This window comes from Bufo gargarizans, chromosome 4, assembly GCF_014858855.1.
Source record: "Bufo gargarizans isolate SCDJY-AF-19 chromosome 4, ASM1485885v1, whole genome shotgun sequence".
NCBI lineage: Eukaryota > Metazoa > Chordata > Amphibia > Anura > Bufonidae > Bufo > Bufo gargarizans.
In genome coordinates this window covers 524,866,151-524,881,283 of record NC_058083.1, presented here as the reverse complement: position 1 = coordinate 524,881,283, position 15,133 = coordinate 524,866,151, and the positions used below count along the sequence as shown (strand labels likewise).

General features: G+C 48.4%; 1 protein-coding gene across 1 annotated transcript; it reads left to right on the top strand.

Annotated features, from left to right (window-relative positions):
• Positions 1-478: 478 nt before the first annotated feature.
• On the top strand, positions 479-13,076 carry YPEL5 (yippee like 5). Its single transcript, XM_044290333.1, has 3 exons — positions 479-609; positions 2,856-3,020; positions 12,240-13,076. Exons 2-3 carry the CDS (start codon positions 2,880-2,882, stop codon positions 12,462-12,464), a joined length of 366 nt encoding a protein of 121 aa, XP_044146268.1. The 5' UTR covers positions 479-609; positions 2,856-2,879; the 3' UTR covers positions 12,465-13,076.
• The last annotated feature ends 2,057 nt before the right edge of the window (positions 13,077-15,133 follow it).

Genomic DNA, 15,133 nt, shown 5'->3' with positions numbered 1-15,133 from the left:
CTAAGTGGGGCAGTTATATTCTCCCATAAAGGTCTATCAGGAGGGGACTGAGCCAAGAGACCCCACAACAAGAACAAACACGTGTCACTCAGCATTGCCCATAGCAACCAATCAGATCACTTCTTACATTTCTTTCCTCGGACTGATAAATAAAAGCTGAAATCTGATTGGCTACTTGGAACCAGCTGATCTGCGCTGCGCATGGCCACATTGTTGACAACCCTTCTGAAGTGGGCGGGGTTTCCTGACGTCACAAAAACGATCTGCGGCGGTATACAGATAAGCGGGGCGGTGTACTTGAGAGTGATTGACGGGTTGAGTAATCAAGTAGGCGGGGCTTTAAGATACCAATACAATAGCGGCTACCCACAGACAGAGATGGGCGGTGCTAAGTAAGAGCGATTGACAGCTTCAGTACGGAGAGGGGCGGGGTTAAGGGACGTTACGTAGACAGGCAACGGCGGTGGTGTACGGGTAGGCGGGGTTGCGTGCGGTTGATGGACAGGTTTAGTAGGGAAGTGGGCGGCGCTTAGAACTGGTTAGTTACTCGAAGCTCCGAGACTCTCTCCACCAGACACCGGGAGCTGAGCTCTTCTCTCCGGCGACCAGGTGACCGCGGGCGGCGGCGTGTGGGGGAGGAGGGCGGCGGAGAGGGGGACAGGCGGGGATGTAAACGGAACGGGTGACCGGGGGCCAGGCTCTGGGCCCACTACAGTGGGGGATGGGGCAGCTCCGCTGTCTGTTGTTATTACTCTCTTCATTAGACAGGTTCCTGGGTTCTGCCGACACGTCACCGAATGTTTGTGTGACGTCACCAAAGTACTGTGACATCATGTCTGGTGGGGCAACCTGTTACTACTACAACAGACTCCATAATAACCCCCCCCCCCACTCCCCCATATATGAAGTATACCCCAGATAATACCCCCTCCTGTACTATACACCCCAGATAATACCCCCTCCTGTACTATACACCCCAGATAATACCCCCTCCTGTACTATACACCCCAGATAATACCCCTCCTGTACTATACACCCCAGATAATACCCCTCCTGTAATATACACCCCAGATAATACCCCCTCCTGTAATATACACCCCAGATAATACCCCCTCCTGTAATATACACCCCAGATAATACCCCCTCCTGTAATATACACCCCAGATAATACCCCCTCCTGTACTATACACCCCAGATAATACCCCCTCCTGTACTATACGCCCCAGATAATACCCCCTCCTGTAATATACACCCCAGATAATACCCCCTCCTGTAATATACACCCCAGATAATACCCCCTCCTGTACTATACACCCCAGATAATACCCCTCCTGTAATATACACCCCAGATAATACCCCTCCTGTAATATACACCCCAGATAATACCCCCTTCTGTAATATACACCCCAGATAATACCCCCTCCTGTAATATACACCCCAGATCATACCCCTCCTGTAATATACACCCCAGATAATACCCCCTCCTGTAATATACACCCCAGATCATACCCCTCCTGTAATATACTCCCCAGATAATACCCCCTCTGTACTATACGCCCCAGATAATACCCCTCCTGTACTATACGCCCCAGATAATACCCCTCCTGTAATATACGCCCCAGATAATACCCCTCCTGTAATATACACCCCAGATAATACCCCTCCTGTAATATACACCCAAGATAATACCCCTCCTGTAATATACACCCAAGATAATACCCCTCCTGTAATATACGCCCCAGATAATACCCCTCCTGTAATATACGCCCCAGATAATACCCCTCCTGTAATATACGCCCCAGATAATACCCCCTTCTGTAATATACGCCCAGATAATACCCCCTCCTGTACTGTACGCCCCAGATAATACCCCCTCCTGTACTGTACGCCCCAGATAATACCCCCTCCTGTACTGTACGCCCCAGATAATACCCCCTCCTGTACTGTACGCCCCAGATAATACCCCCTCCTGTACTGTACGCCCCAGATAATACCCCCTCCTGTACTGTACGCCCCAGATAATACCCCCTCCTGTACTGTACGCCCCAGGATACCCCCTCCTGTACTGTACGCCCCTGATGATACCCCCTCCTGTACTGTACGCCCCAGATAATACCCCCTCCTGTACTGTACGCCACAGATAATACCCCCTCCTGTACTGTACGCCCCAGATGATACCCCCTCCTGTACTGTACGCCCCAGATGATACCCCCTCCTGTACTGTACGCCCCTGATGATACCCCCTCCTGTACTGTACGCCCCAGATGATACCCCCTCCTGTCTCTTTGTGTCCCCCTCTGAGTGCAGGTTGGCAGCTGTTGCTCTCTGGTATCTGGGGGGGGGGGTGGGCTCGGCTTACGGTGACTGCACAGAACACACACAGCTCTGCTGTATCCTTCCTCTGTAGGAGGGGGCGGGCCTTCTTCCCCCGCACACAGCTGATTGGCCAGTCGGTGGTGGATCAGCTGTTGTCTGGGGGGGGTACGGCTCTGTTTATGTTGTGATGTCATCGCAGTCCCTGTGAGTCACAGCCCGGGGCGGGCGCACCACTTACATTCCAGGGCATAGTGTCAGCCGCCCTTATTATATACACGCTGATGTAGTAGAGCTACCCTGAGCCATAGCTGAGTAATGGAGCACACTATTCCTCCTGAGCTTTGTGAATAGAATGCCAGAACTACGGTGAAGACTGACACCGTGTGCATGAGCTAAGATAAAAGTGCAGGTTTTTGAGCTGCTCGGGTTCTTTGGAAAGCTGGGTGACAACCCCTGTGTGCGCTGTGGTGGCTCCCGCTTGCAGTTGTTGCCCTGGATTTGGGCTGTAATTCTGATTTTTCTTTATTGCCATCTCGCAGCTGCTTGAACATAAAGCCGCCACGATGGGCAGAATCTTCCTGGATCACATCGGAGGGACCCGTCTGTTCTCCTGCGCCAACTGCGACACCATTCTGACCAACCGCTCTGAGCTCATCTCCACCCGCTTCACGGGGGCCACAGGCAGAGCCTTCCTCTTTAACAAGGTATGGCAGAGCGGCGTGGGTGCAGTGCGGTTCTGCTCCGTGCCAGCGCCAAAGTGACCTAATTTAAAGAGACAGACACCCCGCAGTCTCTGCTCCATCTGTATCCAGACAGGTAGCAGCAGTCTATTGCTCCCTGTTATCAGCCACCTCAGATTTTGCCTGCAGAGATTGCAGTTTGGCTTACAGGGTTGCTTCTTAGCTGAGGGTTTGTTACAGTGGCATCCAGTCTGGACAATCCCGCTGGTGGATACATTGTAACAAACTACCAGGACAATGGTCTAGACTGGATACAAAGTGCACCAACTGCAGAATCACAATTTCTCTGTTAGGCCTCATGCACACGACCGTATGTATTATGCCATCCGCAAAACACAGATCCTTAAAAAATTCGGATGGCATCCGTGTGCATTCCGTATTTTGCGGAACGGAGCAGCTGGCCCTTCATACAACAGTCCTATCCTTGTCCGTAATGCGGACAATAATAGGACATGTTCTATTTTACTTTTGTGGACACACAGAAACGGAAACTTTCATTATTATTATTTTTTTTTTTGTTTTTTTCCGGACTGGTTCCGCATATGGTCCGAAAAAAACAAAAAACTGAAAGAAAATAAATTTGTGGAGGTTCAAGGAGGGGTGAATACACAGTTGGTCTGTAGCACTTGCTGGTCTCGAGCTGCTGTGACCATGGAGAGAAGTTGGGGCCCCGACACATTGCACCGACTCCTGGGCTGACGCATTGTGAGTGATGCTGCTGGTAGGAGAGCTACTAAGAGGAAGGGTTCGCCTCCGAATTCTGCCCTATCTTCTATTTACCCTATGGATATTGCTGTTTACCCAGAGATACGATTATTAACCTACTGAGGCCTGTTTCACACTTGCGTTGTGGTATTCCGGTTTTGAGATCCGGCAGAGGATCTCAAGACCGGGCCAAAATGGATCTGTTTTGTCCCCATTTATTGTCATTGGGGACAAAAATTATCAGGATGCGTTTTGTTCTGTTTTGTTGCGTTGTTTGGCGAGACACAAAACCACTGTAAGCTATGCTTTTGTATCCAGTCTGCGAAATGGATTCGACATGCAAATCAGTCAAAGTCAGTGGTGCCTGATCCGTGTTTTTATTTTTTTAATTTTTTTGTTAGCAAAAAGAAAGTGATCTGTCTTGTTCAGTATAAATGTAATACAACGGGATCTGGCCAAAACGGATGCATGGGTATTAGGCTACTTTCACACTTGCGTTTTTGCGTTCACACAATTCCGGAATTAAACAGATCCGTTTTGATTTTGCACATCAGGAAATCAAAACAGAAAAAAACAAGTACATTGAAAGTCAATAGGTGACGGCTCCATTACATCGTTTTCAGTTCCGGATCCGTTTTTTCCCTAACGCCTCCACACCGGAACTGATAGGAGCTTGATCCCACCTCCCAGGGAGAGGAAACCACAGCAGAAGCCAATTTAAAAGGACACCTCCTCCAGTTGTTGTTTCCTGTCTCTCAGGACGGGTGGAAGCCTTGCCAGTGCCCTGGCTGAAGATCGGAAGCCTTGCCAGTGCCCTGGCTGAAGATCGGAAGCCTTGCCAGTGCCCTGGCTGAAGATCGGAAGCCTTGCCAGTGCCCTGGCTGAAGATCGGAAGCCTTGCCCGTGCTCTGGCTGAAGATCGGAAGCCTTGCCCGTGCCCTGGCTGAAGATCGGAAGCCTTGCCCGTGCCCTGGCTGAAGATCGGAAGCCTTGCCAGTGCCCTGGCTGAAGATCGGAAGCCTTGCCAGTGCCCTGGCTGAAGATCGGAAGCCTTGCCAGTGCCCTGGCTGAAGATCGGAAGCCTTGCCAGTGCCCTGGCTGAAGATCGGAAGCCTTGCCAGTGCCCTGGCTGAAGATCGGAAGCCTTGCCAGTGCCCTGGCTGAAGATCGGAAGCCTTGCCCGTGCTCTGGCTGAAGATCGGAAGCCTTGCCAGTGCCCTGGCTGAAGATCGGAAGCCTTGCCAGTGCCCTGGCTGAAGATCTACTGCACTCAGCCTAGGATCCTTTCCCTTCTTGGAAAGGCTGAGCTTGGGCTCTCCTTCTCTGTCCCTAGGTGTAAGTCCCGCGCTGGACATCCCGGGCTGTACCTACCGCCGGGTAGGGGGGTAAGGTGGTAGCGGAAGAGTCTCCGTCATTTATGGAAAACCTTAGAAACCTTATTAGGGACGAGGTCAATTCGGCAATAGACCAACGTATGGTTCCCTCTTCTCCCCATCCTTCTACCTGAAAATCAGTGGATCCTTCTTTGCGCGTATTCGAGTTGGATGAAGGAGAACTCTGCTCTGAGGACTAGGATTCCTCTGATGACCGCTCTGGTCGTCCTTTATGTTCCCCTGATAATACTGATGTTTTTTTTTTTTTTATTAAAAACGACACGGGCAACTATGAAATTAGAAGAAGTTAAAGAACCCTTATGTATCCCTGACCGAATGTATCAAGGCTTGGGAGAAAAGACGAGACGTGTATTCCCTATTCGTGATAATATAAGAGAGATTATATCTGGGGAATGGAGAGACCCGGAAAAAGCCCCGTTATTTCAAAAGCCTTTAAACGTAAATACCCATTTGCAGATTCAGATTGTGAAACATGGGGAAAAAACTCCTAGGATTGATGCCCCGATAGCTAAAATTTCTAAGAAGTCCTCCCTCCCCTTTGAAGACATGGGGTTACTGAAGGATCCCATGGACAAAGAATGTGAAGGTCTCCTTCAGAAACCTTGGGAGACGGGGTCTGCTATGTTTAGACCGGCTATCGCAGCCACCTGTGCGGCTAGGGCCCTTTCTGTCTGGATCAATCGGATGGAAAGTCATTTAGCAGCAGGTTCCCCCCGGATAGAAATTATTTCCTCTCTTCCGGTTTTAAAACAGGCTTCAAATTTTTTGGGCGGATGCGTCTGCGGATTTGGTCAGGCTCTCTGCTCGGTCTACTGCCCCATCAAACGCCACCCATAGAGCCATTTGGTTAAGATCCTGGTCGGGGGATTCGGGCTCAAAGAGTCGCCTTTGTGCTGTTCCCTGTGAGGGGGGGATAGACTCTTTGGGTCCGCATTAGACCATATTTTAGAGAAGGCTTCGGACAAAAAGAAAGGCTTTCCGTCCGATTCAGTTTTTTTTTCCAACAGATAAAAAAATTTCGGTCCTAAGCCAGGTTTAGGCAGACTCAAAACAAAACAAAAAGGAGTCTTCAAGGAAGTGGCAATCTTCTAGGGGTCGGGCTAGGGGAATCTTACTCAATCCCGACTCCTCTTCCAAGAAGTCCCAATGACGCCAGAAGTCCAGTAGGGGGCAGACCAAGCCTGGGATTCTATAAGAGTCTCCTCTGGGTCCAAAAGCTAATTGAATCAGGTCACAAATTGCGTTCCTTGCCACTTGCAAACTTCCTTACAAACAAGGTTTTTTTGGATCCTCTCAAACAAGAGGCTCTAAAAGTCAGAAATCTCTTCCCTGCGTCATTACAAAGGTTCCGTTAGACCAGCAAGGTCCGGGGATTTACTCTCCCTTATTCCTTATAAAAAAGCCAAGCGGGAAGTTCAGAACCATCTTCAATCTGAAAGACCTAAATCACTTTATCATTTATAGAAAGTTCAAAATGGAGTCAATAAAGTCGGCATTAAATCTCCTTTTTCAAGATTACTACATGGTAACAGTCCATCAGGCTGTTCCCATCCACAGCGAGAGTCAAATATATCTCAGGTTCGTGGTCTACATAAAAGGCGAGCTCTGTCACTTCCAGTATCGGGCCCTACCCTTAGGCCTCTCCAGTGCGCCACGTCTTTTCACGAAGATCATGGCAGATGTAGTGGGCTACTTTCATCTAAAAGGAAGGTCGTCCCCTATCTGGACGACCTTCTAGTTGCCTCAGATTCTTATTTTCGTCTGCTGGACCATCTCAGAATTGTGAAAGAAGAGACCCTGGCTTCCTTAGGGTCCATTCACACGTCCGTATGTGTGTTTTGCAGATCCGCAAAACACGGACACCGGCAATGTGCGTTCCGCATTTTGCGGACCGCACACCGCCAGCACTCTCATAGAAAATGCCTTTGCGGACAAGAATAGGACATGTTCTATTTTTTTTGTGGATCCGGAAGTGCGGATGCAGACAGCACACACCCCGACCCCATTGAAAATGAATGGGTCCGCAAAATTGCGGAACGAATGCAGACCCGTTTTGCGGATGTGTGAACGGACCCTTAGGGTGGATCATCAACAAAGAGAAGTCGAGACTAATTCCAAGTCAACAGAAATAATTTTTAGGGGTTCTCCTGGACACCCACCATCTATCACAAGAGAAGCAAATCGACCTCGTGGCTCGGGTAAAAATCTTTTGTTCCAGGAAAACGGCATCAATAAGAGACATCAGGCGGTTGCTGGGACTTTTAAAATCAACTGTATCCTCTGAGTTGGGCTCAGGCCCACACCTGGATTCTGCAGTCTTTCCTCCTTCCATCTTGGGACAAAAAGTTCCCTAGAAAAAAGAATAAAAATTCCAGGGCAAGTAAAATAATCCCTGAGTTGGTGGAGGGTGAAGAAACATCTGCAGACAGGGGTGCAGTGGCGACCGAAGGATCAGATTGCGGTAACCACCGACGCAAGGGTCGTGGGCCCATGCTTAGCAGAAGATGGGACATGGAGTCCTCAGATGTCTTTTAGCTTCCTCAAACCTGAGAGAATTGACAGCTGCCTTCCAAGCTTGAAACCAACTATCCACCACCACCGTGTCAAGGTGTCTTTTCGGACAATGCAACCATCAAGGAGGGAAAAGGAGCAGGTCCTTAGCGGCTGTCTCAAGAAAAATATTCAAATGGGGAGAGGAGAACCTAAAGTCCATTTCAGCGGTTCACTTAAAGGGTTTCTACCACTTAGGCGTCACATATTTGGCTGTCAGACACTAGCGATCCGCTAGTGTCTGCTCTGGCCAACCATCCTAATATAATTGCTTTTGGGGCGGTGGTTTGGCTAAAAAAACAACTTTTATTAATATGCTAATGAGCCTCTAGGTGCTATGGGGGCGTCATTAGCACCTAGAGGCTCCGTCTACCTTTAGAAACTGCCGCCCCCAGCGCGTCCCTCCAGCCCGCCCATCTCCTCCTGAATGCGATCCTCGTATGTATTCTGCGCATGCGCAGTAAATGTCTGACAGCTTCCCTGCTCAGACATCTCCACTGCGCCTGTTCCTCGGAGCACTATGGCGTCATCGCGCAGGCGCAGTGGAGATGTCTGAGCAAGGAAGCGGTCAGACATTCACTGCGCATGCGCAGAATACATACGAGGATCGCATTCAGGAGGAGATGGGCGGGCTGGAGGGACGCGCTCGGCGGCGGCAGTTTCTGAAGGTAGACGGAGCCTCTAGGTGCTAATGACGCCCCCATAGCACCTAGAGGCTCATTAGCATATTAATAAAAGTTGTTTTTTTAGCCAAACCACCGCCCCAAAAGCAATTATATTAGGATGGTTGGCCAGAGCAGACACTAGCGGATCGCTAGTGTCTGACAGCCAAATATGTGACACCTAAGTGGTAGAAACCCTTTAAGAGGAGAAGAAAATATATTAGCGGATTTTCTCAGCAGACAATCTCTCAGAGAAGGAGAGTGGGGGCGTTAAAGCAGAAGATTTTCAGGCAAATCACAGAGAAGTGGGGACTTCCAGTATAAGGGTCCATTCACACATCCGTGTGTGTTTTGTGGATCCGCAAAACACGGACAGCGGCAATACGCGTTAATAGAATATGCCTATTGTCCGCAATTGCGGACAAGAATAGGACATGTTCTATTTTTTTTTTTCCGGAACGGAATTGCGAATCCGGAAGTGCGGGTCAGCAATTGATGTGCTGCCCGATAAAAATGAATGGGTCCGCAATTCCGTTCCGCAAAATGCGGAACAAAATTGCGAACGTGTGAATAGACCCTTAGAGACAGAATGTATTATGAATTATCTTTGCTTCTCTGTTATTAACTGGAGGAGGTGTCCTTTTAAATTGGCTCCCGCTGTTCCTGTCCCTGGGAGGCGGGATCAAGCGCCTATCAGTGCCGTTGTGGAGGCAACGGGAAATCAAATTACGGGTAAGAGTAATTGTTATCTTTTTTCCGTTTTTATGACCGGACACAAAACCGCAGCTTGCAACGGTTTTCTGTCCGGTCACAGAATGAATGCTGCCGGAACAGAAGACATCCTTTTGGATCCTGAGCGGATCTCTTTCCATTCAGAATGCATGAGGACTAAACGGAAACGTTTTTTCCTGGTATTGAGATCCTCTGCCGGATGTCAATACCGGAAAACGACAATGCAAGTGTGAAAGTAGCCTTAAGGGCTCATGCACACAAACGTATTTTCTTTCCGTGTCCGTTCCGTTTTTTTCTGCGGACAATATGCAGAACCATTCACTTAAAAAAAAAAAAAAACTGAAGTTATTCCTTGTGCTTTCCGTTTCCGTATTTCCGTTCCGCAAAAAAAATAAAACATGTCCGATTATTGTCCATATATTACGGACAAGGATAGGACTGTTCTATTTGGGGCCAGCTGTTCCGTTCCACAAAATACGGAATGCACACGGACGTCATCTGGATTTTTTGCGGACCGCAAAATACATATGGTTGTATGCATGAGCCCTAAATGGCATGGATCCGTTTTTAATTAAGTTTAGAGATCCTCTGCTGGGTCGGAAGTGTGAAACAGGACTAAGTGCCAGAAATGTGGGTAACCCACTAGACACCATGATGGTTAACCCATAGGACACCAGGGAGGTGGCGGTTAACCCCCTAGATGCTAGGGAGTTTAACAGGGCATTTTTGAGCAACTAAACTCCATAGAACATAGTGTGCGGATTTAGTGCTGCATTGTTTTTTCCCTCGCCTGATGGTAAGATGCTGTTTTTTTAATTGTTTGTTTCAGTGGTGGTTTCGATGCTCTAAAATGTAACAAAAACACATCAAAAACACCCTGTGTAAGCCCAGATTAACCCATTAGATGCGAGGAATACAGTTATTAACCCTGAAGATGTCAGGGCAGAGGTTGCAGTAACGCCTGTGCGGTTTTACGATTTACAAAAAGTTTCATCCGTATTTCTACACGTGCGACTTTTATTTGTCCGGAGCGCTATATCAACCTGTATAAAGTCTGGTGGCACCCTGCCTCCTGCACCATTAATCCTGGTGTAGGTGGCAGAAACTGAACAGTCAGTAGTGACTGTGGCATCTAGACAGTTAGAGGGACAGAGCTTCCTTTGCCACCATTGGCCATGGCAGTTGGGTTGCCTAACAAGGAGGCCCCTGGGACGGACGTGACTGTCTGTTACACTGTGCAGCAGACACAGCCCAATAGACGGTCTGTCACTGTTACACCGATAGGCTGTAATGCAATGGTATACACGGTGTACAAGTGCATTATAAAAGCAACGTCTCCTAGTGGGACTAAAAAATTATAGAATAAAGTTAGTGCTAGTTATTCCCCGAAGTGCAAAAAATGTCTCTATTACTAACCGAAAAAAGGAAATAAAAGTTAGTAAGTTATATGTACCCCAAAGTGGTATCACTAGAAAAAATACAAACCCCCACCCCTAAAAAAAGCCTTCATACGGCTACTTCAACAGAAAAATAAAAGTTATGGCCAGAAAAAAAGCCACCTAGAGTCTTATTTAATACTCCTCCATGGCTGAAAGTACTGCTTGACGATAAAGAGTAATTGTAGTGCCACCTCCGGTCGGGGACATGGCGACACAACGATTTACCCACTAGATGCCAGGGGTAATATTATGAGCCTTTCAAATGCCATTATTAACCCACCCGATACCGGGGACACGATTATTAATCCACTCTATACTGGGGACACTATTATTAACCCACTAGACAGCCCAATTGGTAATTAAAGAGGTTTTTAGGGAGTTTTGTACTGATGACCTATCCTCCAGTATCTGTCATCAATATCTGATTGTGGGGGTCCAATATCCAGCACCTCAGCCAGTCAGTTGCCTGAAGAGGTTGCACTCGGCTTACGCGGCACAAGCAGTACAGTGGATAGCGCTGTGCTTGGGATTGCAGCTGTTCAAGTGAATGGGGCTGAGCTGCGCCTAGCCCTTGTGGACCGGTGGACATGACGTCTGTGGCCTTGGAAGAGGCCGCAGTACTCGCTGGAGCACTGCTATCTCTTCAAATAGTTGATCATCGGGGGTGCCAGGAGTCGGACCCCCACTGATTTAGATATTTATGACCTGTCCTGAGAATAGCCCATAAATATAAAACCCTAAGACTGGGTTCATATCCATTTAATGTATACAAAAAATGTATACATTAAACTGATGCCTCAGACAGATGCCATACATCCGTTCACCAAAGAGTTCCATTGTAAAAAAAAAAAAAATATATATATATATTATTTTTATTTTTTTCTTCTTCTATTGTAAAAACAAAAAAGTACAAGAACGTGGTGTGCTGCATTTTTGTATACTTTTTTTAATATTTACGTCAAATGGAGGCATAAAACGTAATGTGAACCCATCCTAAGACCTCTTTCACACGAGCGACAATATAGAACGCTTTCTCATTTTTCCTAAGGGCAAAAGGACATCAGTCCGGCGTTCACTGCAAGCATTGCATCAGGACAGAAAACTCGCTCGTGTGAAAGAGGCCTTAGAGATCCTCTTTAAGGGTCCATTCACACGTCCGCAAATGGGTCCGCATCCGTTCTGCAATATCGGGAACGGGTGCGGACCCATTTCTTCTCAACGGGGCAGGACTGGATGTGGAGAGCACACTGTGTGCTCTCCGCATTTCCAGGGCGCTGCCCCGAACTTCCGGGCGGCGGCTTTGCCAAAAAATAGAACATGTTCTATTCTTAGCCACAATTGCGGACAAGAATAGGCAGTTCTATGGGGGGTGGCGGCCGGGTGTATTGCAGATCCGCAATACACTACGGACATGTGAATGGACCCGAACCCAGTGGAAACCAGGACACTGTTATTAACACATTAGAAATCAGGAACAAGATTTTTAGCTCCGTAGACGCGAGGGTGGGGGGATTAATTGTTAACCACTTGATACCAGGGACAAGACCATTAAACATGACTGTTAACCCGCTGGACATGGGGGGTGGGGCATGACTGTTAATAGTGTACCTGATGTCCAGCAGGTTATTAATTGAAAATACTGCGATTTCTGCTCCGTCTGTAATAACTTCTCAGTGTAGATGTCCCTTTTATGTCCATCAGGTGGTGAACCTGCAGTACAGCGAGGTCCAGGACCGCGTCATGCTCACCGGCCGTCACATGGTGCGAGACGTCAGCTGTAAAAACTGCAACAGCAAGCTGGGATGGATCTACGAATTTGCCACGGAGGACAGCCAGCGCTACAAGGAAGGCCGCGTCATCCTAGAACGAGCCCTGGTACGGGAGAGCGAGGGCTTCGAGGAACACGTACCTTCCGACAATTCCTGAAATGCTCTTTTTTTTCCAGCTTTTTTTCTTTTGTAGTCCCTCAAGTTAAACCATGCAACAGATCTCTACAGCGTATTTGCGTACACCGTCACGTCACGCGATGAGACACAAAGGAACGACGAGCGATCTGCCATCTTTTCTTTCTGCATTCGGGTTATTTACCATTTCGAGCATATGTTCTACCAATGCCGTCTTAAATGGTCTTGGTGTCCAACGGGGACTAAACTGCCCCCCACCGACACATCAGCCCGTCCCCCCCAAACCACCATGTTGATAACTTGCAGATTCGTCAGCTTTGAAATATACATTTACGTGTCGCGGACTTGCGCCTTGTGTATGAGATCCTGTGTTTGTTGCCGCTTGCGCTGGTCAGTGCCTCATTAAGCAGCTGGGGGTCAACGGGTGAGTCAGATGGGGTTGTATTTTGGGGGGGAGTGGGGTGGTTGAGGGTTACATCTGTCAAGCTCCAGCATATAACCGAGTTACTTTCATGAGTCTAATGTGATGCAGGTGGAGTGGACATTTAAAAAAAAAAAATTGAATTGCACCAAAAGTTGTTTTATGTGTGTGATGTAGAACTTGCTGGCAGTGTAATAAAATATAATGACTCGGTCTAGCAGTGTTGTCCTCTCCCGAATGCTGCCCCTGTACACGATACACAGGTTATTACTGACCTATTATTTCTGCTCGTCCAGCCATTGGCATGCATGTGACGAGCTGGACACTGCTGTGCAGAACGCAGCCTCCAGCCTCTCGTGTGCCTGCATCCCGTTCTAATAGATATAATATGGCCGCATCTCCTTAGCTCGTGCCCCCATGGAAGGGAATCTGTTCCCAGTTTCCCCCGAATCTTTTGACAGAGACTTTCTTAAATGGACCCAGTCGTTCTGCAGTCCTCGTATGCATGAGCTCCCAGCTCTCGCTGACACCCCTGGGTGTCTGACACCGTCTTACCCATCTAGGGGAGCCGAGAGCTCGTGAATATGTCAGAATATTTATGCTGCTCTGATTAACAGTCTATATTATTTACGTAAATAAATTAGAATCTGTAAGGGAGGGGAGTCTAACCTATTAACATACCATATTTTTCGCGCTATAAGACACAACCCCCCCTAAAGTGGGGGGAAAATGGCAGTGTGTCTTATGGGGCGAATGCTGCAGTTTACACTGATACACCGCCGACCACATGCTGCACAGTGCAGCCGGAGGGTGTATCAGCGTTAAGGGAGTAGGGGCTGGGGGCCGGCATCTGGTTTAGGCACGGCAGCAGCGGGGCCCGGTGCAGTCACTGTATTCTAATGCACCGGGCCCCCCGCTCACTGTAGTAATCCTAAGTGTAGGCAATGTTTAACAATAGACTTAATCTTCATTCCAGCAGCATGTACTACCGTACTTACTAACTTCTGTAGCGGGCAGGAGCAGGGCTGTGGAGTCGGAGTCTGAGGCAATTTGGGGTACCTGGAGTCGGCAAAAAATTAGCAGACTCCGACTCCTACTAAATTTAAACTGGAATAAAAAAGTTTAAATGTCCTAATTCACAAAAAGTTATAATTTATTACCGTATTTTACTATTTTTTGCCCCATAAGACGCACCTAGGTTTTTGAGGAGGAAAATCAGAAAAAAAATATTTTGAACCTAAAGGTGTTCTTTTGGTGGGTTTTGAACTAATGGTGATCTGTGGATGACACTGTTATGGGGGCATCTGTGGATGGCACTGTTATGGGGGCATCTGTGGATGGCACTGTTATGGGGGCATCTGTGGATGGCACACTGTTATGGGGGCATCTGTGGATGGCACACTGTTATGGGGGATCTGTGGATGGCACTGTTATGGGGGCATCTGTGGATGGCACTGTTATGGGGGCATCTGTGGATGGCACTGTTATGGGGGCATCTGTGGATGGCACTGTTATGGGGGCATCTGTGGATGGCACTGTTATGGGGGCATCTGTGGACGGCACTGTTATGGGGGCATCTGTGGATGGCACTGTTATGGGGGCATCTGTGGATGGCACTGTTATGGGGGCATCTGTGGATGGCACTGTTATGGGGGCATCTGTGGATGGCACTGTTATGGGGGCATCTGTGGATGGCACATATACCGAATCTTATCTTATGTGTCATTCACAGATCCCCCCCCCCCATAACAGTGTCCCTGTGTAGTGAATGGGGGCCGGCATCTGTTTCTGTAATGGCTGCGGGGCCCGGTGCCTGCTTCATTCATAAAGCAGGCGGCGCAGGCGCGTGACGTAGTGAGCTACGCTACGAGCGCCCGCCCGGCCTGACTGCCAAGAAGTTAGTAGTAAGTAGTACAGCGCTAGATTTAAGATGATTGGAATACTTTAACAATACCCACAAGATGGATATGATTACCGTATACTACAGTAAGCGGGGCCCGGTGTAGTAGAATACAGTGACTGCACCGGGCCCCGCTGCCATCCCCCAGCCCCTCCTCCCTCTCAGCCTATTCACCGGACGGTCGCAGCATTCACCCCCATAAGACGCACTGCTATTTTCCCCCACTTTTGTGAAAAATACGGTACTTCTCTACTGTAAGAATAAAGGCCAATGCATGCAGTGCGTCACGTTACCGCAAAACGAACACGTTAAGTGACCGTGAAGAAGCGTGCTTTTCATATGCTTGACTATATGGCACGCAACGCACAGT

Bases quoted from the DNA above. Each gene is read 5' to 3' on its own strand.
- YPEL5 (XM_044290333.1), top strand. From the start codon at position 2,880: ATGGGCAGAATCTTCCTGGATCACATCGGAGGGACCCGTCTGTTCTCC. The intron at 3,021-12,239 runs GTATGGCAGAGC...TATGTCCATCAG, and splicing joins GAGCCTTCCTCTTTAACAAG to GTGGTGAACCTGCAGTACAG.